Genomic DNA, 26,564 nt, shown 5'->3' with positions numbered 1-26,564 from the left:
ACTTAACAATGACTCAAAATCTATAAAGATTTCATTTTTGAGATATTTGTGGGATTCACTAAGATACTGTTTGGTGATCAAATTTATTAATTTCAGGGCTGTGGCTGTGGCACACGTCAGTTTAAAAGGCAAATTCTACCACAGGACAAGACAACAATTAAAGGCAGCAGATCAAAGTTTGCCTTAGAACCTCAAAAAATGTTGTGTAACATTGATAACCAATATTCAATTACAAGTAGAGAATTGAAAAAAAGCCACTCAATGAAAAAAACTACCAGGCAAGACAATAGCTAAAAGGTTACACGTGGATGGATGTGTACCTAAATGTTTCAACTGTCTTGGACCTCTTGCAGGTGTTAACACCATCTTTGCAATCATTGGATAGATCATTGAAAGTTTCAATCTGCTTCTTGCCTCTCACGAAAAATTCAACAGGAATTCCATTGTTAAGTTCTTTTGTCTCGGAATACCACTCACTGTTCTCATTTCAAAGATCCTGATAGTCACTAAGGAAATGAGTGGAATATTTATCTTTCAAAGGATCAAAGAAAGATATGTCAGGTTCATTTGTTGCAATATACACACTCCTCCCATCTTCAATCTTATCCTGCAAAGTTGAGATAAGGGCATCCGGTGAGGTATCTTGTGCAAGATTAGGCCACATGTTCATGTTCATCACTTTCTCCCCTCTCACGATGTGAACAGTCATAATCCCAGTTCAACCTTGATGAAATTGCTGACAATATCTCCATCAACCTTCTCGATTTCCATACCAGATGCCATGGCCTTCGAACAACAGATTCCGTCTCTCCTTCACAAACCCTATACTAGTAATTATCTGGCTCCACAGGTCCAAACCTTCTCACAATCAAAGAGTCTCTCACCTCAGAAAGTTTCATCGGTGTCACCCTAAAATCCTCGACGAGATAAAGACTCAATCCATCTTGTCTTTGCCATTGGTTCCAATCTTCCCAAAACTGCTGCTGATCCAACACTGATGCCGTCTCCTTCAGATGCTCGAAATCGAAGTAAAACCTGAAGTCCTTCCCTTCCTCGTTCTGATTTGACAGTGTGTAAACTGAAGACAAACAAATTGTCAAATCCATAACCAGAGTGCGATTCAGATACTGTGCTTCACCCAATGCACACAAGAAACTCCACAGATAATGGTACATGTTCTTGCACCTATCTCCACCTCCCACATAAATCAAGTACTTACCACTACTGAATGCATATTCAGACTCTACCACCGGAAGTGAATCATTTACTGTTTCCCCAACAACAGGAAAAGACACACCACCTTGCTCCTGTCTGCTAGGTGACTTGTCAAACCCAGGCTTTTGATACTTATGCTTCTTCCTTGCATTCATACCTGAATGATAATCCCCGATGCTCACAACGCTAAGCTTACAATTCTTCAATCTTTTAACAACAAAGCGCCTATAATCCTTATAAAAAGCAACTGTCTTCCCTTCCTTAGGCCTAAACTGCCATGCCATGTCACAAGTATTCTCTTTGGGACCAGGAGTCGGTTTCGCAAACTGATAAAAGTGGATATCCTTAAAACGCTCAATCAGCACTTTCATCATCAAATGGTACAATCAATTGGTCCAATCCAATCAGACTTGTATCGAGACAAGCTAGTTTCATCCGCACTCACGTCCTTGGTTTCTACTACATCCGTCACATTGATAAAAGTGGAAAATGCAGTCTGGTTGGCAGCCATAAAATCCTCTCCGGTTCTAACAACCGTGTTATCCTATTGAAATGTGGCATTTTTCGTGGAAGTGAGGAAAGTTGTGATCTTTGTTGAAGAGTGGAAAAGAGGTCCTCTGGCTCAGTAGCAGCAGCTATAATAGTGAAAACTAGTACACCTATTACAAATATAGTGAAACAAAGATTGCCAAATACTTATTAACCCAGAACGACCGAACATTTTCTTATGAACTAAATATACTTAGTAAGGCCACAACAGTACCCAGATCACTTAAAATGCAAGATTCAGTAAAAAGATTAACGCTTTGCAGACCAGGGATCATAGACCATATCAAACTTAAAATGCAGCAAGTGATTTGTGAACTTGACTTACCTTTTTGAAGAAGAAGATGAAGCTAAATCAAAAGAGAATCAATAAAGAAATTCATAACCCAGGAAGTGGCGCGAAATGCTCATGTTGGTTCTGATTATTACACGTGGATTTATAAGGTTACGTAGACGGGTAAGATTCGAGGGCAGGTGATGTGGTTGGTTCGTTTGCACTTGTGCTATTTTAGATGAGAATTAAAAGATGGCTATTTCTTCTTAATTTTGCATTAAACAAATAATATAGGCAAGCTTTTATTTTCTTCAAAGGCATATGTTTGCTTTTAAATGTTTTGTTACAATTACAATTGATCCAAATAATTATTAAAAATCAATTATTATAAATATAATCAGAAAGAAGATACTATGTTAATTAATTATTTGTTTTTGTTAATTTTTAGGTTCTACATAAATTATTGGCATTCCAGAAGGATAAGAAGTTAACTGAGGTTGATTCAAGGTTCAAGGACATGGAGAAATTTAAGCAACAAATCTTGCACTATGCCAACAAAGCAGCTTGCTTCAAGAAATAACATGCTATCCGGAATTCTTTGTTCTGAAACTATGCCGCTCGTTTGGCTGAGTGTCTGCTTTAGAGGGGACATTGTATCCATGGAGAAGATCGCAGATTTTCAAATAGGTAGACATCTGTGAAGGGTCACCTCCATTACTGCTTTGAGATGCCCGTGAGCTCTCCTGAAGCTTTATCTTTTCAAACAAATACTTCTTCTCGGCCTCTGCCTCGCTCAAGCGAAGTTTGAGGTAGCTGCTCGTATACTCTTCCTCTGATTTATCAGACTTAGCAAGAGCGATACTCTGAAGCTTCTCAGCCTCTTGTTTTGCCTCATTGGCCTTGAGCTGGAACATATCTGCCTCTGCGTGTTTAAGCCTTACTATTTTCTCCAGCTCTTCTATCTGCACGTTCTTTTTCTGCCTCTCCAGCTTCAGTTCTGCTACTTCTTTGGCCTTTTCCTCGAGCTCCCGCTCACAAGCATCAAGAGCCAAGCGAGCTTTCTTGAACATCCTCAACTTCTCATCGGCCACCATTTCCATCTTCCTTATGGCCTCCTGCACTACATCTGCGATTCGATTGCATGCCTCTTGGGGTGCTCCCAACTCCCCTCCTTCACCATTTTCCAGTCTTGTTGAAGATTCCATATCAAGCTCTATAGAGAGGAGTAACAATGATTAAAAGGAGGAGAAAAAAACTCAAAAGGAGCATGGAAAAATTCAGCAAGAATCACACATGTCAAAGCAGCGGAAACTTGCATATTGGACCCAAAAAAAAATGAAACCATTAAGTCAACAGAAAATCAGAGGGGAAAAACAGCAGGCGCTGTATAAAAAGAATTATAAATCATCCATTTTAAATAACTTTCACATTGTACTAATAGCTGCCATCAGGCTCTGATAAAATCCTAGTTTAGACTGGTGTTTTTGTTTTGGACCTTAAATCATGCTCACCTGTGGGAATGCAGGATCACCAGAAGGTTGATGAGGAAATGATTATGGCAACTAAGTAGGGTTCCCTACTTCAGTTAAGTACGAAAATAATTCTCGTGTTCATTAAATTCCATTGAAAGAAAAGAAAAACAAATGCATAACTGAGCATAGAACTTTCATCCCCACATATTTTTCACCGATAATTTGCAGGATAAAATAATTTGCACATGTTGTACCTTGGAAAAATATTAATATTGATCTGCAAGCTGTCGACTCTGCTAGTCCACCCCTCATTTTTTCTAAAAGTTCCTCACACTTCAGAAAGAGTTTCTTCCCTCTGAGATCATCACTGCCACGAAAAAGCCTACTAACAAAATCAAGTTCTCTCCTGAGAGCCTCCCTATCCCAGGCTGGAGCACAATGTTGGAAGACATCTTTAACCCAACCCAGCAGCTCAGATGTTCGATTGCAAGCTTGGCAGCGGAAAACCATTTCAGAAAGACCTGCACCACTTTTAGCATAAGGACCCATACAAATTTGACCATCACAAATGGCGCAATCTGTATGAGTCCAATGGGAACAGAAATCACAACCAATCCAGCGGCACGTATTTACTTCAAAATCAAATTTGTTGCAGATAACACACATGCAAAGATGGCAAAATCCACTCCTATTGGAACATATTTCACAGGCACAGTCATCTGCAGGTAGCTGGTTTTGGCATGCAATATTTCTGCATCTTTTGTACACAAAAACCTCGATGAGAGAGGTTTGGGATAGACTGATATTAGGATGCAAGAATGCCTGAATTCCCATATTTATTGCAACGAGGATCTCAAGCTGTGCCCGGTGTGCTCTAATCAATGTCTTTGCTGTTAAATCAGATCTGCTTTGAACAAACTTCTGAAGAATAAAAAATTCCTCCCGGCTCTGTGAACCACCATTGCCTTCTAGAATATTCTTGAGTTGATTCTTTAGCTCATCTAGAACCTCATCAGGTAGGCGATGCATCTTTTCAGAGATAACATCAATTCTTTCTCTTGCAATGTCTCGAAGGGTTATCTTATCAGCACTAGAAAGACGATGAATAACAGACTGCTCAGTGCTATCATTTTCAGTTTTCCCATTTACCATCTTCTTTGCCGTAACAGCATCAGCAGTAGGCCAAGTCTCTCGTGAGCTAGCACTCTCAGTAGGAGACTCATGAATGTTGTCTGAGTTAAACCTGGGCTCTTGGGCATTAGAAGACATGTGAGGATCTGAGGATACTAAGGACAATGAAGTCTGTAAGCTCCCTGGCTGTTGTTGTTGACGCGGGGGCAACATCTTTGACATATGCTGGTGGTTAATATTAGAACCAGATGATGTTCCCATCAATGAAGTCTCGATTACTCTGCAAATAAAAGAAACTCTAATGCATCATCACTCATCATCCAGCAAAGATTATAATATAAACTCAAGAGTTCCTTTAAAACTTAAAGCAACTAGTGGAAACAATATCTTAATTGTTCAAGATGAAGACTTGATTAACAATTTTAAAAGTAATCGTATACCAATATAATTGTTCCACATAAAACTAAGATCGTACAATTCAGCACAAAAAAACTACATTAAAACAATCCGTACTCCAAACACGCAGAAAAACAGGTCTTATCCATATTTAATCTGCGATCAGAATTCAGTTGACAAAAGATTTAAATAAAAAATTCCAAATCCATACCAATATCCAAGCACTGCCGTTCCAGAACTAACCCGAAATCCGTTCCTTCAAACAACTATTCTTCAGCTCTCGTACGGTCAATTATACGACACAGATGGTCAAAACCCTAATCTGAGTCAACCCCAGCTAGAAAAATTCAATCAACAATGAAAGACTTGAATAGTCGAGAAACATAAAAATAAAACCGGCAACCATCTTATTTCGCCAATCAAACAAGGACGAAAACTCAAAACTAAATTGAACTCCTGAAAGAAAACACTGTAACTTAAAAAGAGTACAAATGAAGGAAAGGTTATACCTTTAACACAGGGAGGTCGAAAGGACCGATCGGCAAAGAGAGGATGAAAGATCAGATCGACCAAAGTCAGAGTACCGTTGGTGGAAATGAGGAATTCGTATTTATGGGCTTCTTTGATTCCAACCGTGGTATCATTGTTTGCTTATCATATAAGGCTGCACACGTCGTTTCCTCGATGTCTACTTTTAACCAAACCAAAGAAAAAGTCAAAAGTAAGAAATAAAATAAATATATCAACATATCAGCACTTCCATCCCCACTTATATAAAATAAAACTAAATGATCATCTCCTATAAATACATCTAACATTACCCATAATCATCAAGCAATTTGCCATAAAAGAAAGATTTAATTAAAAAATTAGTGTTCAAATTATATATCTTATTAACTTTAAATGTTTAAAAAAAATTCTCAAAGTACACGTCTATTATCTTTTTTTGTTATCATTTAAAGTGTTTAGTTAACGATAGTTAAAAATCAGACATGCATTGCTCGGGAACGATAGACGCATGGTTTCTTAAGATGTTGGGCCTATAGCTGAACTTTTTCTACTGTTTGTATTCAATAATAATAATAATAATAATAATAATAATAATGATGATGGGATTTGTTTTTTTTCCTTTTTACGACATGTTTTTTTCTTCTATTTCTTAGTGTATTTTTTTCTCTCTCATTTTTTTTATCAAATGTTAACTGTAATGGATAGTTTAATAAATGATATGATAGAATTTATAGTTAATAACGGTGAAGAGGAACACATCCCGTTTGGTTTGAAGATCACACTCTCGGTTGCTATTTTTATGTAAGTTATTTTGTGAAATGTTTTCTCATATCTTGTGTTATGAATTTTTAATCAATAAAGTCTACACTGAAAAATATGCGACATCTAATGAAGTGAATCAATGGACCATCATATCAGATTTGAAAGAACCAATCTATGTTTAGGGTTTATTATAAGTACGACACTAAGAGGATAAAAAGGAGGGTATGTGAGATTTTAACTATCAACTGGTGTAACACAAATTGAAAGAAGGCAATGAGCCCACGATCGTTCCATTAGGTCGTACAAAATTATTAGGCGATGATGATAAAAATAGAAATTTGATATAAAACTTTTTAAACATGAACAATTATATTAATAATATGTTCAATATAAAACTTTTAGATAATAAAATGCAAATAATTCTACAAAATTTTATGTAATTTTTTTTAATTTAATATAAAAAGTTTAACTTATTAAAAATAAATATTACATGAATAATTTGATAAAATATAATTCAAAAAATAATTTTATATTTCTCTAATTGAAGATTGTAATCTTACATATTACGAAATAATATAATATAATATTTCCAGTAATTTATCAAATAATGTTATATCCTAAAAATTCTATTTATAAAAATAATATTACGTTTTTTGAACAAAAATATCCTATTATTAAAGATAATATTACATTTGCTAAATCAACCATACCCTAAAAATACTTTTGATAAGCAAGGGTGAATGAGGCCATATCAAATCTAAGTAGATGGAAATTTCAAATTTCAGCAGAGTAGAGGGACTTAAACCATAACAAGACATTTAGTAATTTAATGCACTTCAACCCTAATATCATCAATAGATGCTGAAGCTGGAATGAACAAGAGATTTCTTTTTGGTAATTTAAGGATGCTTAACGCGTAAACACGGTTCCTCAGTAATATTGAATCCTCAAAATTCATCAGGAGTTAATGTTTTGCACCGGCGGAAAACAGTAACCATGCCATGTGTGAAATGTTTGTACAGTCAATCTAAATGTCGTGTAAGAATGGTAAATCAAATGTCAAACAAATCATGCTTGTTTCCTGAATGGCTATGTTATGTTAAGCTTTGGCTTCCGATGCATCATGAAGAAGTTCCTCCGGAGTTGCAGCCGGGTCTAAATCCCAACATCGATCGGGCAAATCACCGGATGCTCCTTCAAGTAACCAAGCTGGAACCGGGTGTGAAAGCCGAAACATCTCTTTCCTCGGGATCCATCTAACTGCATCCTTGTCTGTGTTTCTCTGATACACCGTCTTGAAACCAATCAATTTGACGATGGGAGTACCCCAAGCTCCAAGTTCTTCGGAGTAATCCTCGAGCACCTCCACCATTTCATACTGGTGCCTCACATCGTCCGGAGTTGACCTGTTCCAATCAGGCGACCAATTCCGATAAACGGCCCAAACATCTCCTTTTTTCGGGAATATGCAAACACAACCTCCCCTTCCAGCCTTTTGTCCTCTCAGAAGATGAGAGAAGATGTTTACTTGATCAATAATGTCAGAATTCCATGCCCTGAAGTGTCCACAAGATTTAGTAAACCCAGAATCCACCCAGTTCACTAACCCAAATTCATTATCAGTTTTGGAGTTCAGGTAAGTGATGTGAATCTTGAATGGTTTTTCAGAGATAACCTGGCGAATCAGACAATACAAACGAGGCATTCCGTCGTCTTCATCATAAAGGGCCCATATTTGCTTTGGTTTGAAGCATTCCTCTGATCTATCTTTGTCGAAATCATGAAAGTCGGAGTCAGGGACTGTAATAGAGACTGATGCACCTTTATTTGATGCTGATTGATAAGCAGAAACAACTAGATTTGTCCTCTTGAGACCCTTTCCAGCTGCTAGTGATTGACCATATTCTTTAGCGCCTAATTTAACTACTGAAGCTGCAGCAGCTGCCTCCGAAGAGAACTTAATCTCTTCCAATTTCTTCCGAATTCCAGTCCTCGCCTTGTCAATTAACAATTTTCTGACATCAAATGCCGGTGTCTGTAAGCACCGCCTATTTTGGGGTTCACTTGGGTTGGAAAGCTTTGGATCAGGCTCACTCCCAATTCCATTTGCTAATCCTGCTTCTGAAGATTTTAATCCCTTGTCTTCAAATCCATTTCTATATTCGAGATCATTAATAACCTTCCTTTTCTTTTCAACCTTACTGGGCTTAGATACTAAAGATTCATCATAGCCATTGAACAAATATGGAGTTGGCTGAGAGGCAAAGCTTTTCGAGGTTTTTCCGTTGGCACCAGATTTCACCTTCGACCCTGCTACTCTAGCATCTCCATTGCTCTGATAAATGGCATCGGTGGAAACAGCTGATACTCCAATATGACGCACAAACTCAGTAGAAGTTCCAGAGAACGAGCTCCTTTGAAATGACATGTTAGGAACATTCTCGTAGCCATGCCCAGAATGATAACCTGAGACCCCATTTCCAGTGAAAAAAGTAGCGTTTGTTGGGGCATGCGTGACCCCATTTCCATGACTTCCATATCCGTTACTTGTCATATATGACCAAGGACAATACGGGAAGGAACCGTTCACAGGGGCTGATCCAGTTTCAACAGCAATGAACGTACCACGGCAGTTCTTACATGAAAGTCTCTTATTCACGTATTTCCGAAGATATTCATACTGAATCTTACAAGTTGTGCATACAGTCCAAAAAGTATCAAGTCTACTTTGTGAGGTTGCATTAACACATGCTACCCCAGCAGCATATGTTGAAGTTCGAACCACTCCCGAAGGCATCTGTTTGTTTCTCTTGATATCAACTTTTATTCTTATCAGGATAGAGTAACACTGCCAACTTTCTATACTGTTTCTTCACAGCATCTCTGTCTGCTGTAGGCTTCAGCCCAAGAATTGAATAATAATTGGTTTCACCACTACACTTAACCTCAGAGGCGGCATGCACTTCAAATGTGGATACCATCTGCGATATACCTTCCAATCCAGGATGCAGTGATTTTGCCTTTAAGGCATAGGTCTTAGCACCAGCAAAGTCTCTTTCACAAAATCGCTTCTCCGCGATCTCTTTTACGTTAAGGGCTTCCTCTTTGTTCGCTTCCATTCAGAAAATTTAGGTAAATTTCAAAACCAAACTCTCAAACAAAAGTTGTCATATCCCTCCCAACATGCTTAACCTTTAAGAATGAATTGACATATTCAACCATATCATCTTTTCTGCATATGGTCAACAGGAAAACAGTTAGTTCTTTCCCAAAATCAAGCTTCGTTTTTATAAGTAAAATACTAATACATCAATTCATGCAAGTATCAAACATCCGTAATTAATCATAATTACTAGTCTTTGGTTTCAAGATAACTCTTTCTGCTGTATTTGATTTCGGAAAACCCATAAAAAGGCAAGAGAAAGATGAAATTTTGAGCTAAAACTATCAAAATTAACCTCATCCAATCATTATTAGGTTATAACTTATATTAGAACCAAAAACATGTAAACCTTGGAGGTTATTTTCCTTTCTTTTCTCGTCATTTCCTCAAGTAAAAGAAACCCATTTGAACCGCCCCAAAAAAGGCAGCTAAATTTGCAGAACTCGAAAACCCAGATCACATTAATTTCGAAGCTAAATGACAAAAAAAAGCAAACGGATCCAAGTTCAACATGTCAAAAAATACTTAAATCAAGTAGTTTGACCAGCAATTTCTACTAAATGGTCAAGGATTTCTACAAATTTGAAGTGTTTACAAGTAAACGTTTCCACATAAACTATACTAGGGAAGAAAATGAACTCACCTAGATTTGAGAAGTGAAGCAAGATCTAGATCGCCACGTGCCCTTTACATCTTACAAAAATCAAGATTTTTACCTAAGTTCTGGATCTCGGTACGGATAAAAGGGAAACAAAAAATCAGATTTCTTTTCCTATTTTTGTGTTGTAGGGGAGTACACTGAACTAAGTGAAGGAGCAAATTAGGGATTCAGATAAGGATTAAAGAGGAATTAAAATCGGCAGCGGGGAATAGGGATTCCGTCTATCGCCGATCAGCAAAATGGGATGGGGTAGAATTAATAATATTATTAATAAAATAAAAACGATAATTTTCATGAAAAGTAAACGATGTTAGTAGCATTTAATGGTGTGTGCTATTACAGTCTGTATTTATTATTTGTTTTTATATTTTAATATAAAATTATATTTTTATTAAAGAAAAAGAATAATTAAGTTTTGCAATAATTGTAATAATGGAAATTACTATTTGTTTTGTTTATACAAATTTTCAAAAAAAAATACAAAATTAATAATCAAAGTAACATTCGTTTCAAATTATTTTTGAATTGATATCCTTTCTATAAAAGCGCATCAAATCAGAAGGGTTTTAACTCTGTTAATATGATAAAAGTCATTTAAAATTTTAAATATCAAGTTAAAATGGAAGAAATCAAACAAAAAATATGCAAAAATATATAAACTTTATCTAAAAATAATCCATGTATGTGGTATGTGTCGAAAACATATTTACACGAGCATGTTATGAGTAATGACAACATACATATATTATGCAAGTCTTCAATCACTCAATGAGTAAATGTTTAAATGTCTATACTAAAATACTTCGGGGGAAAACACATATCTAAATAATGTGAAATTTAACAATCTTTTGATAAAATATATAGATTTTGAACTATAAAAAAACATGTCTTAAACTATGTCAGTTATTGAGTATTGAAATATAAGGGATCCTAATATTAAAAATTATTTTTGATTATCATACTGACATAAGTACGATTAAATTTAGAACTTTTTTTTTTGGATAATCAATTTCATCACCCAAAAAAGTACAAGAGAACCAGGTCCTTACATTGCATCAAAATCTACTAAGCTATAAACCCTCAGGTAAAACACGAAACAAGCTTAACAAATACAGTAGGAAGACAAGGAGCAGTAAAGAAGGAGACTGCTTCGCAGCTTCACACAATGCCCCAGCTTACATAGAGGGCAACATTTCTCAGGTTCGTTTTATTGATATGTCAGGCAAACATCTGGATTCGAATAGTATCTTTACTATCATCTAGGATTTTCGTCATCAGTCTAGTCTTCCCCCCAAACAGTCTGTTATTCCTCTCTCTCCAAATGCCATATAAGTAACTCGTCAGAGCAAGCTTTAACACTCTCGTAATGAGAGACTTACCCTTAAAGCAGTGAACAGCCCAAGCTAGCTCACCGTCCCAATGGCAGACACTACGATTGACATCAGAGTTGGAGAATGGTTGTCCATAGACTTTTTGCTTAACCACACTCAAAGAAGATGTGGCTCCTAGTCTCATGCAACATGTTACAAAACAAGCATTTGTCATTCTCAATGATTAATCCCATCCGCAGAAGCCTCGCTCGGGTAGGGAGTCTATCTAAGATGGTCATTCATAAGATTATGCTATGTTTGGGGATATGCCGAGAGAAGCAAACCAAGTGGTGCCACGCAACCTTCGGGGCCATGGAACGCATGACCTCCCAAATCTGTCTGGTGCTAAGCTCCCTGTCTCGGCCAATAAATAAGTGATGAACGGCAGACCTCATCTTCAGTAACTTCCTAAAGTTCCAGCTGGCATTTGTAGGAGACTTCATCTGTAAAAAATCATAGCTTCTTATTACATAGGACCGAATCCATGCCACCCATAAGGAGCCCTCCTCTGCCAGTAAGCTCCTAATCAGCTTCACAACACAAGCCATATTCCAGCCAAGTAAATCAATAACCCCGAGACCCCTTTCAAACTTCAGTAAGCAAATCTGTTTCCAACTCACCCGAACTCCCTTGGCAGGCAAATCAACTCCCTCCAAAAGAAACGAGAGCAAAGTTGTTCAACTTTCTTGATCACCACAGCAGGAAGTACAATTTGTCTGCACCAGTAATTAGTTAAACTAAATAAGACTGCACACACCAATTGGATAGAACTTTTTGACAACTCAAAATCAACATGTATAAATATTAACTTTTCAAGTTTTACATTGTTTAAATATGAATTTAAAATTGCATTTTAAATATACATTTATTGAGTGATTGAAGATGAGACTAATATACACGAGTTATTATTATTGTTTAACCCAACTTGTACTTGTACAAATATGTGTATTTAATATGCATCAGACACATTTACTTTTTAGACAGAATTCATACAATACTATTCATGTTTTTTACCATTTTTTTATGTCATTCATTTTGGCTCAACTTGAGACCAAATTGCCAATACATAGACAGAAAGTGCGGTTTGCAAGGCGCCTCTACCGTGACACACATTTGTTTTAAATGACACAAAAAGGTGCCAATTGGATAAACAATCTAAAATAAATAATTTTTTAAGGTTTATTTGAAAAATAAGTGTTTTAAGTGTTTAACTTTTTTTTTATCAAAATAGGAGTTATCATTTTAAGATAATTTCTATTAAGACCATTGAAAAAATCGTTAGGACTCAAAATATGACACTTGATGCGTTTATAAATTAAAAAAAATTATTTTAGAAAAACTTAATATTATCATTTAAAAAAATCCCTAAAACCCCTAATCGTCACCGACATTACTGAACACCCATTCACCCATCATTGAATCTCATTGTCGATCATCTTTATTGTCATAAACCTCTAAAATTCCTAAGCTTTAAATCTCTAAAACTCCATAACCCCTAAATTCTCGAAATTTATGGTACCCAAATTCATGATCCATATTCCCTTCTTCTTCTATGAGAACTCACTGTTGGCCAAAATTGATTTCGACGATAACATTTGAGATTTGGGTGGTAGGGCTAAAAGTTTTAAGGTTTTAGATATTTGGAAATTATATATTTATGTTTTTTAGATTTTTTTTTAAAATAAAAAAATAAGAGTTACTTTTTAAATATTTTTATGATTTCTTAAAAAAAATACAAATTTTCGCTTAAATCTTTTTTAAATGTTATATTTGAGCAACAAAAAAAACTGTAAAATGTATACTTTTGTAAAATAAAATAAAATAAATTTCTTTTTCAAATATTGTTTGTTTATTCGAAATTATTCCTCCGTATAATATGAATTAATTATTGAAATTGAATTTAAATTTTATTTTATTATTTAAAATGTTTTTTCCAATTTATTAATCTTTAAAAATATTTAATAGCTAAATTTCATTTAAGAAAGATATCATACGACTGAATACATACATAATTTCCATTTTATTTGTAAGAACTTGTTTTTCAAGCTATATAATATTATTAATATTTAACTTAATTGAAATTAAGCTGATGATTAGGACTTCATAAGATCTCTATGTGGGATTTCTAATCTCAATTTTCTTGAATTTCACACAAATAAATATTTTAATTGCTACAACGACATTTCAACAGAAACTTTTACGCAAATTATTGAGTGTGCCATGAAATATATGACATCAATAACCATAACTTATCTTAAATTAGCTAATGAACAATTAAAAAAACATTATCACGAATTATCTGAAGGAAAATAAATAAATAATTATCCTTATTTAATTTCCAATAATCACATTATATGTTAATTATATGTGGAATTGAGATAAATTAAAGTTTAACTTCATTTTATTTATTTATCATATTCAAACTTTTATTTAAATAATGTTTATTTTTTCCTCAAAATCTGATAAAAATAATTATTTTTTATATACGAATAATTATATCAGTAAAAATTTACAAGATGAAAGTAAGTAGGAAAAGGCGTCGATTAATCAAACGTTGAGGGGCTTGCAAAGGAACATTAGAGACGACGATGAGGATTCCATCGCGACCTTGCCTCCGTTACTATTAATTCCGTCAACGCCGCCTAGTCTCTCGTAGCAATCAACGCAGAACAAAGACAAGGAGAGCTGGAATCCGTCGCAAACCATGTAGAGGCGTTTGTAGCCACCCAGCGCAGCGATGACGGAGCGCACACTGGAAGGTGGAGGAGAAACGTGGCGGAAGAAGAGGTGCTCCCAGAGGGAGTCGTTGCGACCGACGCTGCACCAGAGGATGCAGACGCAGGCGGTGACGCCGAGGGAACGACCGTCGAGGCGTTTGAGGATTTCGACAACGATGTCTTGGTGGTCGTTAATGAAGAACACGGGTCTCTTCTTTTCGTTGCTCTCGGTACTGCTGCACCATGGCTAAAGCTCGAGGGGAAAAGGAAAGAGAAAAAGTGGTGGTTTATACATGCAGTTGGAGAAAATTTAAAGAAATTTCATTTACAGTGTGCATGGATTGGTTTGGTTTAACGATGCCTGATATCTATTTTCGTCAACATAAAATAGTTATATTTTATGTTTGCTACTTTAAAACATTATATATTATTGATTTAGTATTTAAATTTTCATTTCGTAACTATTTTGGTACCTCATTGTTTTCTATCAAGATTTTTGTTACAATTTCCTATTTTTAGTATTATAAATACTTTTAAAATATTTTAAAATTAAAATTTTTAAAATATTACTATTATTTGTTTAAAAAAATTAATAAAATTTAGAAGCTTTTTAAAAAAGTAATTTTAAATACCTTTTTGTCCGGGTTTACAAAAAATATTTATTATTATTATTATTTTAATTTATATATTTACAATTTTGTAGGCCAGCCCAATTACAACATAAGCCTAACTGCTGACCCGAAGCCCAAACCAACTGGCTCAATCCAGAACACAGAAGCTGACCAAGTGACCCAGCATTTAACCCGACCCGAGCCAGTCTCCAGTTGAAGCCCAACAGCAGCAAACCCGATCCGAACCGGCCCATTAGCAAACTCAAATAGATTAAGGTTTCTAAACCCTAATCCAATAATCGCCGCCGCCTTTTTGTGGGAGTTGAGCAGCCATCGTTGGCGCATGTGGTACACGCGCCCGACGTTTCGTCTCCAGACCAGTGCGTGAGTTTCACAGGAGCCTCCTCAGCCGCTGACATCCATCGCCATCAGAACCTGCGAACAGTGAAAATATCACCAAATCAGCCCATATCTCATCTACAGTAGCCTAAATCCGAAAACCAATTAAAAAAACCAAACTAAATCCCGAAAAATTAGGATTTAATACTACCAAGTCAGAGAGCCATGCCCTACAATCTATATATTACCATCTCACCAAATAAAGCAGGAAGAGACGACAAAAAGAAAATGAGAAGAGACTTTTGAAGAAAAAAAAAATCAGAGAAAAAGGGTAGAGGATTCGTGTAAACAAAAAAAAAAAAAACAGAACAAAAACCCATCAAAAAGAAAGAAAAATCACTCACCTTTCGCCGAGATCTGGTTGTCGGTAACGCCATCGGACTTAGGAGAGCTCAGCCGGAGAAAAAATTTTTTTCTTCGGGTTTTTGGTGAAGTGTTTACATTTGTATTTTGGGGCTTTGGGGTTTAGGGATAAAAATATTTGGGGGTTGTTTCCCTCGCCGGAACCACCTATTTACGGTAGCTGGAGGGATTTGCGGGTAGCCTTCATCGGCAGTGGAGAGAGGAGGAAGAGAGAGTTGAGAGAGTATGGTTCTCTCTCTCTCTCTTGGGGTTGAATGAAAATAGAAGAAGTGAGGAAAGTGGCCGGTTATGACCTTGTGATTAGCCATATATATGGCTCTTGAAACGACGTCGTGTGTGAGAGAGGATCTGCGCGTTTTGAGAAAAGGAGAAAAGCACACTTTAGGTCCTCTTTATTTGTAATGTATATGTTTTAGTCACCAATGAAGCTTTGTGAAATCTTGTTTTGGGCATCTATTTTCCTCATTTTATATTCAAGTCCTTACCTTTTGTATTTTACCATTTTCATGGATGTTTAAATCGGGACTGACATGTTGTAATTTTTTCATTTTAATCAGTGAATAGAACTTTGAATCTTTTGATTTCCAGCTTCAAGTTTTGATTGCTCGTATTTTAGTCATTATCATTTTTTAATATACATTTGGTTTAATGTATATTTTAGGCTATTGATTCATGATTTATTTCATTTAGATCCTTATTTGTGTAATAGTGAATTTATCAGTATTTATGGCTTGGTTCTTGATTTTTTTCCCAGTCCTTAAATATTACTTTAGAAGATAAATTTTGAATTTGTTTCATAGATTTTAGATTTCAATTTCAGCTCATTTCGGTTACTGTTTTGGTCTTGTAAGTAAAATTATAGTGTTTATTACATATTTATGCTTTATTATTTTGTCTTTTTATAATTTAGTCCTTTTGTTATTTAATGTCTTTCGATTATCATAGTTCAAATTGTTTAATTAGTATGTTTTATTTATTTATTTATTTATTATACATATTGTTAGATGTTTTATTATATCATATATATATATATATATATGTTTAATTAATTTCTCTTAATCTTTGTATGATTATGTACTGTTTATTGCGTTATATTATTTTTTTCTCATTTATATTAATTTATATTTTAAAATTAACCCTTTGTATCGATATTGTGTGTCTCTCATACTCTATTAAAATGTTTAAGTTATTTGAATATTTTCAATAACAAAGATTTGTAGAATGGACGTGGAAAGCACTGCTTGATTGAAGTAGTGCGATCCGATACGACATTTGAACGAAATGTGTACTTGAAATAAATCAATTTTATTTTGCTAATTAATTTTTTATTTTAAGTTAAACAATGGCGTAATACATGTTTTTTTAAATAACAATTTTTTATTTCACGCAAATGTTGATTGTCAATTTATATTCGATTCACATTTTTTATAATCGAGGTGGAGTATTCTTTAACAATGAAAAATAGTTGAAATATCTTTCCCGACATATGATTGCAAATTTCAAGATTTTTATCGAGTTAAAGAATTTTCTTTAAATAGTTAGTTCGAAGTAAATTAATTATATTCAATAAACGGATCATATTTTTAATTTTATATTCAATTTATGATTTCTACCAGTTACGACTGTGTGAGCGACACAATACAAATTTTGGGCATTGTGGGGGTGTTAATCCCACACGTAATCGACTTCCGAACCCATTTTAATCGAATCTTTGTAAACACATATTAGTTTTTGTTTGAAAAACGTTTTTCTTAAAATTGTTTTTAAAAGTTATTTTTAAGTATTCGACCTACCTAGCCCAAAGGTCGATCCACTTTATTCCAAATCAATTCATAAACCCCCAATTTTCAAAATAAAAAGTCATAATTATTTTTTAAAATAATATTTAATTATTTTATTAAAAAAATGATCATGACAGTAATCTCACATAATCATTGGTACATAAACAATGATAGTAACAAACCAAACGTTAACGTAAACACAAGAATAATTAAGGGCAAAATCAATAATTAAAAGTACTATGTGATGTAATTTGTCAGTTCAAAGATATAGCACATGACCTGGTCGACAACTACTAATTTGATGCATATTTTCATTTTAAATTTACAACCACAAATTGGATCTTTTCAGCCCTAATTCTTTTTATAGTAACGTTTTATATAAATAACTTTGAGATGACTATCCAACTCAGTTGGTAAAGCACAAGGTTCTTAATCTTGAGGTCGTGGGATCGAGTCTCACGGAGGACATTTCATAATTCGGAAGTCTTCTACGAAAGTTGCTCTCAACCTGATGTTGGGGGCAGTCTACTATCTTATCTCCCCCTTACCTCATTATATATGGGAACAATGAACAACAATTTTTTTTATATATATAACTTTGGATTATTGAAATAAAATCATATTTTACATTTTTACACCTTTACAATAATCGGAGTTTCAAAAGCTCAAATGAATCTAATCTATTTTTTTCATACTCCCAACACTCCAACTCCTGCGGTACTTAATCTCGATACTACTACAACTGCAAATAATCAATTTCGTCACTGACATTTTATATCATATCTAATAGTATAAATTGTAATTATATAAATCTAAATTTTAAAACAACATTAATTATAAAATTGAAAAAACAGTTTAGTTACTAATCCTCATTTTATCATAATCAATTTAAACAGACTTTTCACAAACGAAATTAAAAAAAAAACCGATAAGCGGCTAAAAAGGTAACAAAAAAGGTCTACCATTCCGAAACTTCACGTTTACCGAAACTATTGTTCATATAAAGTTATCTAATACACCTTAAAAGTAAAAATTTGCCTCTTGTCTAGAAATACATGAAAGCTTAAACTTAATTTTTTTAGTATTACATATAAAGATTTCACCAAGAACTGACGTTGATGATGTTTTTAGTGGTACATCTTTTGGAGTTCGTCTTTGTACTTTGCCTTGATCTGTTCCCTCTTTATTTTGAGTGCAGCTGTGACCAACCCTGACTCAGGTGTCCATGGATCCGCCACCAACTTAATCTTTGCAGGCACTTCAAATTTGTCCAGTTTTGCATCCTTGGCCACCTGCACTTGCACAACTATCCCCCATTACTCACACCACCTATAATACCCCTTGTTTTTTATGTTCACTAAACATATCCTATGCATACTAACCGAAAACCTAGATGATACATGCAGGTTGTAATGCAGTGCGTTATTAATAATTTAAGGAAAATTCTGAACATATACGTGGAAGGCAAAACATACTTATGAAAAGGGGAAAAAATGAATGCTAATTTCTTATACCATAGATGACACGGAAAGCATAACCAATGGCAGCCATACAACAATGACACATAGTCCTGAAGAGATGGTCAAATTGTGTATAATGATAATGACCTCCTAAACGTGTTTAATTTCTGATTTGAAACTTATCTTGGTTGTTTAGTGAAAAGTCGATAGTATATAAAAAAAAATAAAGAAAATAAACTGACCTTTGAAAGGGATTTTTGGACCTCACTAACAGTTTCAGCTTTGTCACACAGTTCTGGGAAATCTTTGTACTCCATACCAGCTTCTTCGGCCCACTTCTCAAGAACCTCTCGTGACAGAACAATCAAAGCCACACAATAGCTGTGGAAGGGATCCGCATGTACCATCAAATTGTCGACATATTTGCTCGACATTAGTGCTGCCTCAGCCTGCAATCAGCATTTTAAAGAAAATAAGCATCCGACCCTGTATCGACAAATAAGTATTGGGATTTATTTTCTAATCACCTTTCCGAGAGATATATACTCTCCATGTTGAAGTTTAACAATATCCTTTTTCCTATCAATTATCTCAAGGGATCCATCAGGATGAAATAGTCCGATATCTCCGGTGTAAAACCAGCGCATGCCCCTCTCATCAACCTGGCAGGTGAAAGCGAACCATGGTATTAGTTGATACAAACTATGAGACAGTTACTTGTATACTCAAAACCACGCCCACTACAAATACAAAGCACGAACTCCACCTTGTAAACTTCATCAGTTTTCTCAGGATTGTTGAAATAGCCAGAAGTTACACTAAATCCCCCAACAACAATCTCTCCTCGAGGCATCGGTTTGTCGGATATTGTATACCCACCTTCTGCCCAGTTAACAAGCTGCAAAAGTAACCCGATTATAAAAGTTTACATTATGAAACTTGAATAAATACCGACATGAGACTCTAGTACTTCCATCATTTCTTTTCATTACAAAATACTCTCAAGGATCCAAGGGCTAAAAGGCACAAGCAGAAATGTGCTGGCAGCAATAAACACTTGAATAACCCTTCTTCAGAAAACAAACAAAACTGTAACTGAAAGCTTACTCGATTCTCTTATATTATGCAGCATACCTTAATGTAACAACAAGGAACGGGTGGCCCAACTCGGCCCACAGTTGTCTCATCCCACTCGGTGAAAGCAGATCCAGCACATGTTTCTGTCAAGCCATATCCTTGAGATACGGGGGCTCTAGTGAAGAAAAAAGACTTGTAAATAGAATTTTGCTGAGAAAACTAACATGAGATTATTTAAGCAATTTACAAGAGCAAAAGTCAACGTGAGAAAACTAATTTGCAATAATATTTTAAGGACCAACTGATTGGAATCAGCCCGAAACAAATGAGAAACTAATTTTTCATCGAACTAAATGGTAAGTCGGGGGAAGATAATAATTACCCCATGCAAATGTTGATGAAGCGTTGGGAATTTCCGGATAAAGGAGCTCCACCAGAAAGTATGAGTCGAATGTGACCTCCAAGGGCAGCACGTACCTTTTTAAAAACAATAACATCCCAAAACCCTCTCTCAAGTCCCCAAGCACCAAACCAGCTTCCTTCTATAGCTTGCAATCGCCGTTTATAAGCAATATCAAAAAGTTTCTTTGCTAATCCTCCGGTACCCTCAACCTACATAAAATCGGACCAATTTGTAACAGGTCAGATCCCTGTATATGAAACTCGAAATAGCAGGAATGCCTGCTTCACATGTAAAAGAATTAGCAAAGAGCAAGGAATATCCAAGTGAAAAGGCAGGGTCTTCACTAAACAATAGTATGAACTATGTTTTGACCCTTCATATTTTTCACTTAGCCCTCTTTATAAAATTTGTATTTTGACAATTTATTGAAATTTTCAGTTTAGTCTCGTTCATTATTGTCCTTTTCTTATTTGGTGGTTTTAGTTCGACCATTTTTTGTGTCTTTGATTCTTATTAAATATTTTTACATATGCAATATCAATTATAGTATGTGAATTCTAATTTTTTTCATAAAAGAAATTTATACATATTTGCAAATTTAATATCATTATTATAACTAGATCTGTTATTTTGGTATATAAGTTCCATTGCTCTTTTCAGCTCTACATATATAATATCGAACCCCAGGATTGCTAAAAAATTGACCCGACTACAATTCCATCCATTTCCCCTACAAGAAAGTCGCACCTTTTTCAGAACTCCATCCCGAACACGATCCAAAATAGCAGGAACGGCTGCCATGAGAGTGGGTTTCAATACAGAAGCATCTCCCTTGGTCCCTCTCATGATTTTACTAGAAGTATCTGTTAGTGTCAAAGGTGAACCGTAGCCAATTGCAGTACCTGCACCCAGCATCACTGACTGGATAACAACCAACCATAAGAATAATCTTGATACCATTTTATAGGCAACAAAAACTGGATATGAACCTACCTCAGCTGCCAGTTCTAAAACATGAGCTAAGGGCAAATATGCCAAGTATACATCATTTGTTCCCAGTCCTCGGATAATAGTCATAACCGCTGCAGCAATGGCTACAATGTTCCCATGAGTTATCATGACTCCCTAACTCATTAAAAAGTACATCATGTTAGCCTTTATAAACAAAAACAACCAGGGAACAAGCAATTTCTTAGTTGCATAAGACGATTTATCAGGAGAAAATAATTTCTTAGCATAATTTAAATAATGGTATGCAAACATGTAAATTGTATTAGAACTGTGTTCATTTTATTCCTCTACACTTTCAAGTAACTTATATGAATGTATACAAACCCTATATTGTCTTTCAACATGCAATCTATATAAGGGTAAATCCACAGATTCTGGCCATTCCAACCTAGGCAAATTAGCAAAGTTGCTAGCATTGTGCTAGGTGGGTACCTAAGTTTGCACATAAAAAAAATACTTCACAGGAAAAATAAGGAACTAAATTTAGTAGTGAACCTTTGGCAGACCCGTACTGCCGCTTGTATACATTATAACAGCTAAACTATCCTTGGAGGGTAGACTAGGAGGAACAGGTGCTCTTTCTCCAAGCAATTCAATTTCATGAAAAGAAGAAACATTCCAGCCACCCATGCTTCCAAGCAAATCAGAAATATTTTCATTCTCATCATCTTCGAAGTAGATGATATTTGTGATCGTTTTCAGGCTTGGACGTATTGCAGCCAACTTTTTTAACTGCTTCGATTCACAGATCAAGGTTGATACCTGGGTCTATCATAATTTTAAAACATTGAATGAGGACAACAAGCATTGCAAAAAGAAAGGCAAGAACTGAGGAAAAAGAACAATATTGTAACCATATAATCACATTGAACATTCAATTAACCACTTCTGTGCTGAATAATTCAGGATCGGAAAATAAACAAACGTGATAAATTTCTCACCTCATTCAGAGAATGAATCAAGGCATCTTCACCTAGTGAAGCATAAATAGTGACAACTGTTATATTCTGCCTAAGGCAACCCTGGAAGTGAAGAAAGAAATATGCCACTGCATCAAAAACTTTAATTGGAAAAAAAGGTGTTAAATTGAAGGATCATAGCAATACCTGAAAGGCAATTTGACACTCTGCTCGAGTTTCAGAAAAAATTGCAACACGAGTATCAACATTATGACCAAAATTAACAATCCCAGATGCAAAAAGGCAAGCACGTTGATAAACCTGTCCATAGGTTTGCCATTCATAATCCCCTAGGTGTAGCTTCTCGAATTTCCTTCCATCACTAGCAGTAACAAAGTCCTTCTTAATTACTTTTCTTGTTCCCATACATGGATTTTGTGAATACTTCTTACAACATTGCTCGAAAAGTGCAGCTATTGTATTGGCCCCTTCCCAAGGGAACTGAACCAACTGGGGAATGCGAGCATTGCGCACAGCATAACCTGCTTCACCGCCCACTTCAACTGGAACTCCTCTTTTTTTCCCCTTTTTCTTTCCCATGAGAAGGGAGAAAAACAATACATGTATAATCACAGTACTAGCAGCAGCAGCCACAATCCCATATGTTCCGTATCTATTCGTAAACGATGACAAATAATCATTGTCATCTACTTTTTGTGTCAAGGATTCGGTGAGCCTTGTTGCTTCATTATTCTCCATTCTGAATGTTTATATTAAAAGCATATAACATTCCCTTACAAGACAGACCGGATAATGTCCTAAAATACACAGAAAAAAGAGCTCAACAACTTGATTAACGTTCAATTACCACTCAATTAAGTTTTGTAAACAGAAGATCTGCCAAAAATAAGAGACCTCTTGATGTTTAACTATTCATGACTAAATTAAAGGTATAATGATCTTGACAACCTATATAGACCTAAACATGGACACACATATGACATAAGTCAAATTTCATAAATCCAAAATAAAAAAGATTGGCAATAGGGAGAATCATTAATCCTTTATCAAAAGAAGAAGAAGAAGACAAGAACCTAGAAAAAAGAAGCAAACCAACCTGTTGTCTATATTGAAACAGGCGTTTTTGACAAGAACCCAGAAACAGAAACAAACCCCAACTTGTTATTCTTTTTTGAAGCAATTAAGCAAATCAAAACCCAGATCCAGAAATCATCAAAAGAACCCAAAAAATATATAAATGAAGTAGCCACCTCGATATGTCTAATAGCAAAACTTAATCAACCAAAAAAGAATAACAGTAGAAATAAAAATAATCTAGAAATGAGATAAACAGATAATATCGATTAACAAAGTAAGCTGCTTCAGATTTACCTTCAACGCAACTCCAGACTTGGGGAGAAGGTGTGAGAAGAATAAATCGGGGGGGAATTGGAGTGTATAAATATACCAAAATGAAGTAATAAAAAAATGGAAAAAAGGACAAGGAGAAGAAGAAGTTGACGTAACCGATATTTTTCCCAAAAGGGTATTCATGCATGAACAAAATGACGCACTTTAATGCACTTTGAAGTGGTCACCCGGATTTTGATGGAGGGTAGTTTTGGTAGTAGAAAAAGAACACCATGGAAGGAGGTACACAGCGGAGAGTTATATTACGCTTTGTATTATTTTCCAAGGAATCAAGTGTCGGTCCGTGACACGTGGCGTAGGCGATGGCGTCATTTAAATAGCCACGTGGTTTTTTAGCCTACAACTTATGCACACATATCATATACTATGATTCACGTAATTAATAACGTGTTCACACTATACTTAATTTTATTATAAAATAATTATATTTAATAATATATCCACGTGTATGTTGAAGTTGGCACATCCCTCAATAATTTGTAATGAATGATGATTTCTAAGAATCTGAAGTCGAGTTTCAATGTGTCTTAAGGGTAATTTGCTTTTATTTTGAAAATTGAGTTTTAAGGTGCAGTGACATTTTTTTTTATTAATTTTTTATATTAAATTGAGGTGAAATTTACCCTCAAGTATTTATAAAATACTCCTTCTGAATTTTATAACTAGTTTTTATTTTTTAAATTATGTTTTTTATTTTTATAAAATTTTATAATATATATTTTAATTTTACTGTCAATGACAAAATTTCTAAGATTATAGATGATTTATTCATTTTAATTTGAGTATAGAAGATGGTTTTATAAAAAATAATAAATTGGAAGCTCTAAGAAGTATAAGGAATAACACGTGGAAGTGCAGTCTCATTGTTATCCCAATATGCATAACACGTGTTGCTATTGGATAAGACATTACATCATAAAGTGATTATGTCGGTAATCCACTGTATATGTTTTGTAACACGAGAATGCTTCACACGAGTTGCTATTGGATTACGACATTACACCGTAAAGTTCTAAAATTGAGTAAATTATACTGATAGTCATCCAACTATATACCATGTTGTTACTATTTTGATTTTTCAACTGTCATTAACATTGTAAATTATCGTTATTTTAATCACTCTTTGTTAAATAATTAAATGATGATATATTTTTTAATTGGTATAACAAAATATTTTGATCATTCAACTGTAATTAAATGATGAAATTGAAACTGGTTTGAACTCTAGCATGAAACTTTTGTATATTTCAATTTCATCCCCAAATTATGACTTATATTCTAAATTGGTCTCTAAACTTTCTGAACATTCTAATTTCATCCCAAAATATATGTATATACTAATTACTTTTTTGGATGAATTTAGGGATGAAATTGAAATATTAAAAAGTCCAGGGACCAAATTAGAAAGAGAGTCTTAGTTTAGGGATGAAATTATAATGTTTAAAAGTTTAAGGACTAATTTAGAATAAGATTCATAGTTTGGGGATGAAATGAGAATATTTAAAAGTTTAAAGACCAATTTAAAAGAGAGTTATAGTTTGGAGACATATTATGTAATTAACTAATATATATATATATATATATATATATATATAAGCATGCATTCTCATTAAAAGCTTTACACTTTCTTGAAAACTCAAGGTAATATTTTATTATGATGATTAATGAAATACTCTTCAAAATAAATGAAGTTTTATCTTTTTAATTATTTATAATAAAATAATATTCTTTATAAATTGAGTGGACGATGATCTTTAATTAAAAATAATAATTTAAATGCTTTTGATTTTAAAGAGTTAAGTGCATCATATGTCCATAGACTATGACCATCATTGCAAATTGATCTTTAAACGTTTAAATATTCCGATTTCATCCCTAAACTATGACTTACATTTTAAATTAGTCTTTGACTTTTGAACATTTTAATTTTTTCATAAGCAATGACACTCGTTCTAAATTGGTCCCAAACTTTTGAATCTTCCATTTTCATCCATAAATTCATCAAAATATATAATTAGTTTAAACCATAGTTTAACATAAATTTAATTTTTTCGAATATATAATTATATAACTTGGCATAACAATTTTATTAAAAAGGGGTGTGATTAGTATATACATATAATTTGGGATGAAATCGAAATGTTCAAAAATTTGAGGACTAATTTAGAATGAAGATCAAAGTTTGTGGATATAACTAAAATATTCAAAAGTTTAAGGACTAATCTAGAATGATAGTTATAATTTAGTGATGAAATTGAAATGTTCAAAGTTTTTGAGGACTGATTTAGAATGAATATCATAGTTTGGGGACAGAACTAAAATATTCAAAAGTTTGAGGACTAATCTAGTATGATAGTTATAGTTTAGGGATGAAATGGAAATGTTTAAAAATCTATAAACTAATATAAAATAAGAATTGTAATTGAAGGATGTGTGATGCAATTAACTCAATTTTAAATAAACTTCATTCTTTTACTAAGCTTGCATTAATAATTTTGAAGATAACATAATTTAAAATTAAATTTGAATTTGTAATTTTCAAAATCGAGACAATATGTATTTAATAAAACATCAGTTTCGAGAGTACTCTGACCTTTTCAATGACTCTTAAATCTATTTTCTATTATAGCTTAATATACATGCTTTTAGAGTTATATTTTAAAAAATATTTTAAAAATACTTTTATAAAAGATGATTTATATGTGATTGGTCATATATATAGCATAAAATACTACATTTTTAAAGCATACACACATTTTTAAAGATTAAATTATCGTCACACTAAAAATTAAGGATTAATTTAGAGTGAAGATCATAGTTCGGGGATATAACTAAAATATTTAAAAGTTTGAAGACTAATCTAGGATGACAGTTATAGTTTAGGGATGAAATTGAAATGTGTAAAAATATAT

General features: G+C 34.1%; 3 protein-coding genes and 2 pseudogenes across 5 annotated transcripts; all 5 read right to left on the bottom strand.

Annotated features, from left to right (window-relative positions):
• Positions 1 to 298: 298 nt before the first annotated feature.
• Positions 299 to 1,586, bottom strand: LOC120113998 (annotated as a pseudogene).
• Positions 1,587 to 2,429: 843 nt separating this feature from the next.
• LOC120114021 (OBERON-like protein) lies at positions 2,430 to 5,639 on the bottom strand. 3 transcript variants are annotated; one of them, XM_039135055.1, is made up of 4 exons: positions 5,544 to 5,639; positions 5,246 to 5,356; positions 3,762 to 4,918; positions 2,430 to 3,248 (listed from the first exon to the last, which is right to left on the bottom strand). In XM_039135055.1, the coding sequence occupies exons 3-4, from the start codon at positions 4,897 to 4,899 to the stop codon at positions 2,620 to 2,622; spliced, it is 1,767 nt and encodes a 588-aa protein (XP_038990986.1). In that variant the 5' UTR covers positions 4,900 to 4,918; positions 5,246 to 5,356; positions 5,544 to 5,639; the 3' UTR covers positions 2,430 to 2,619. The 3 variants fall into 3 exon arrangements, with proteins under 3 accessions (XP_038990986.1, XP_038990984.1, XP_038990985.1); XM_039135053.1 differs by lacking the exon at positions 5,246 to 5,356 and having other exon boundaries at positions 5,544 to 5,630; XM_039135054.1 differs by lacking the exon at positions 5,544 to 5,639 and having other exon boundaries at positions 5,246 to 5,373.
• A 1,531-nt stretch (positions 5,640 to 7,170) lies between these two features.
• LOC120114020 lies at positions 7,171 to 10,443 on the bottom strand (annotated as a pseudogene).
• A 3,604-nt stretch (positions 10,444 to 14,047) lies between these two features.
• Positions 14,048 to 14,695, bottom strand: LOC120113997 (F-box protein SNE-like). Its single transcript, XM_039135037.1, has 2 exons — positions 14,691 to 14,695; positions 14,048 to 14,453 (listed from the first exon to the last, which is right to left on the bottom strand). Exons 1-2 carry the CDS (start codon positions 14,693 to 14,695, stop codon positions 14,048 to 14,050), a joined length of 411 nt encoding a protein of 136 aa, XP_038990968.1.
• A 3,797-nt stretch (positions 14,696 to 18,492) lies between these two features.
• Positions 18,493 to 23,020, bottom strand: LOC120114019 (long chain acyl-CoA synthetase 8-like). The gene is made up of 11 exons (XM_039135051.1): positions 22,429 to 23,020; positions 22,264 to 22,344; positions 21,818 to 22,090; positions 21,305 to 21,436; positions 21,059 to 21,232; positions 20,291 to 20,520; positions 19,966 to 20,083; positions 19,598 to 19,729; positions 19,359 to 19,493; positions 19,074 to 19,280; positions 18,493 to 18,663 (listed from the first exon to the last, which is right to left on the bottom strand). The coding sequence occupies exons 1-11, from the start codon at positions 22,978 to 22,980 to the stop codon at positions 18,499 to 18,501; spliced, it is 2,199 nt and encodes a 732-aa protein (XP_038990982.1). The 5' UTR covers positions 22,981 to 23,020; the 3' UTR covers positions 18,493 to 18,498.
• Between the last annotated feature and the right edge of the window lie 3,544 nt (positions 23,021 to 26,564).

This window comes from Hibiscus syriacus, unplaced genomic scaffold, assembly GCF_006381635.1.
Source record: "Hibiscus syriacus cultivar Baekdansim isolate YM2019G1 unplaced genomic scaffold, ASM638163v2 tig00110216_pilon, whole genome shotgun sequence".
NCBI lineage: Eukaryota > Viridiplantae > Streptophyta > Magnoliopsida > Malvales > Malvaceae > Hibiscus > Hibiscus syriacus.
Note: the sequence above shows the minus strand (reverse complement) of the source record. Positions and strands in the feature narration are given on the sequence as shown.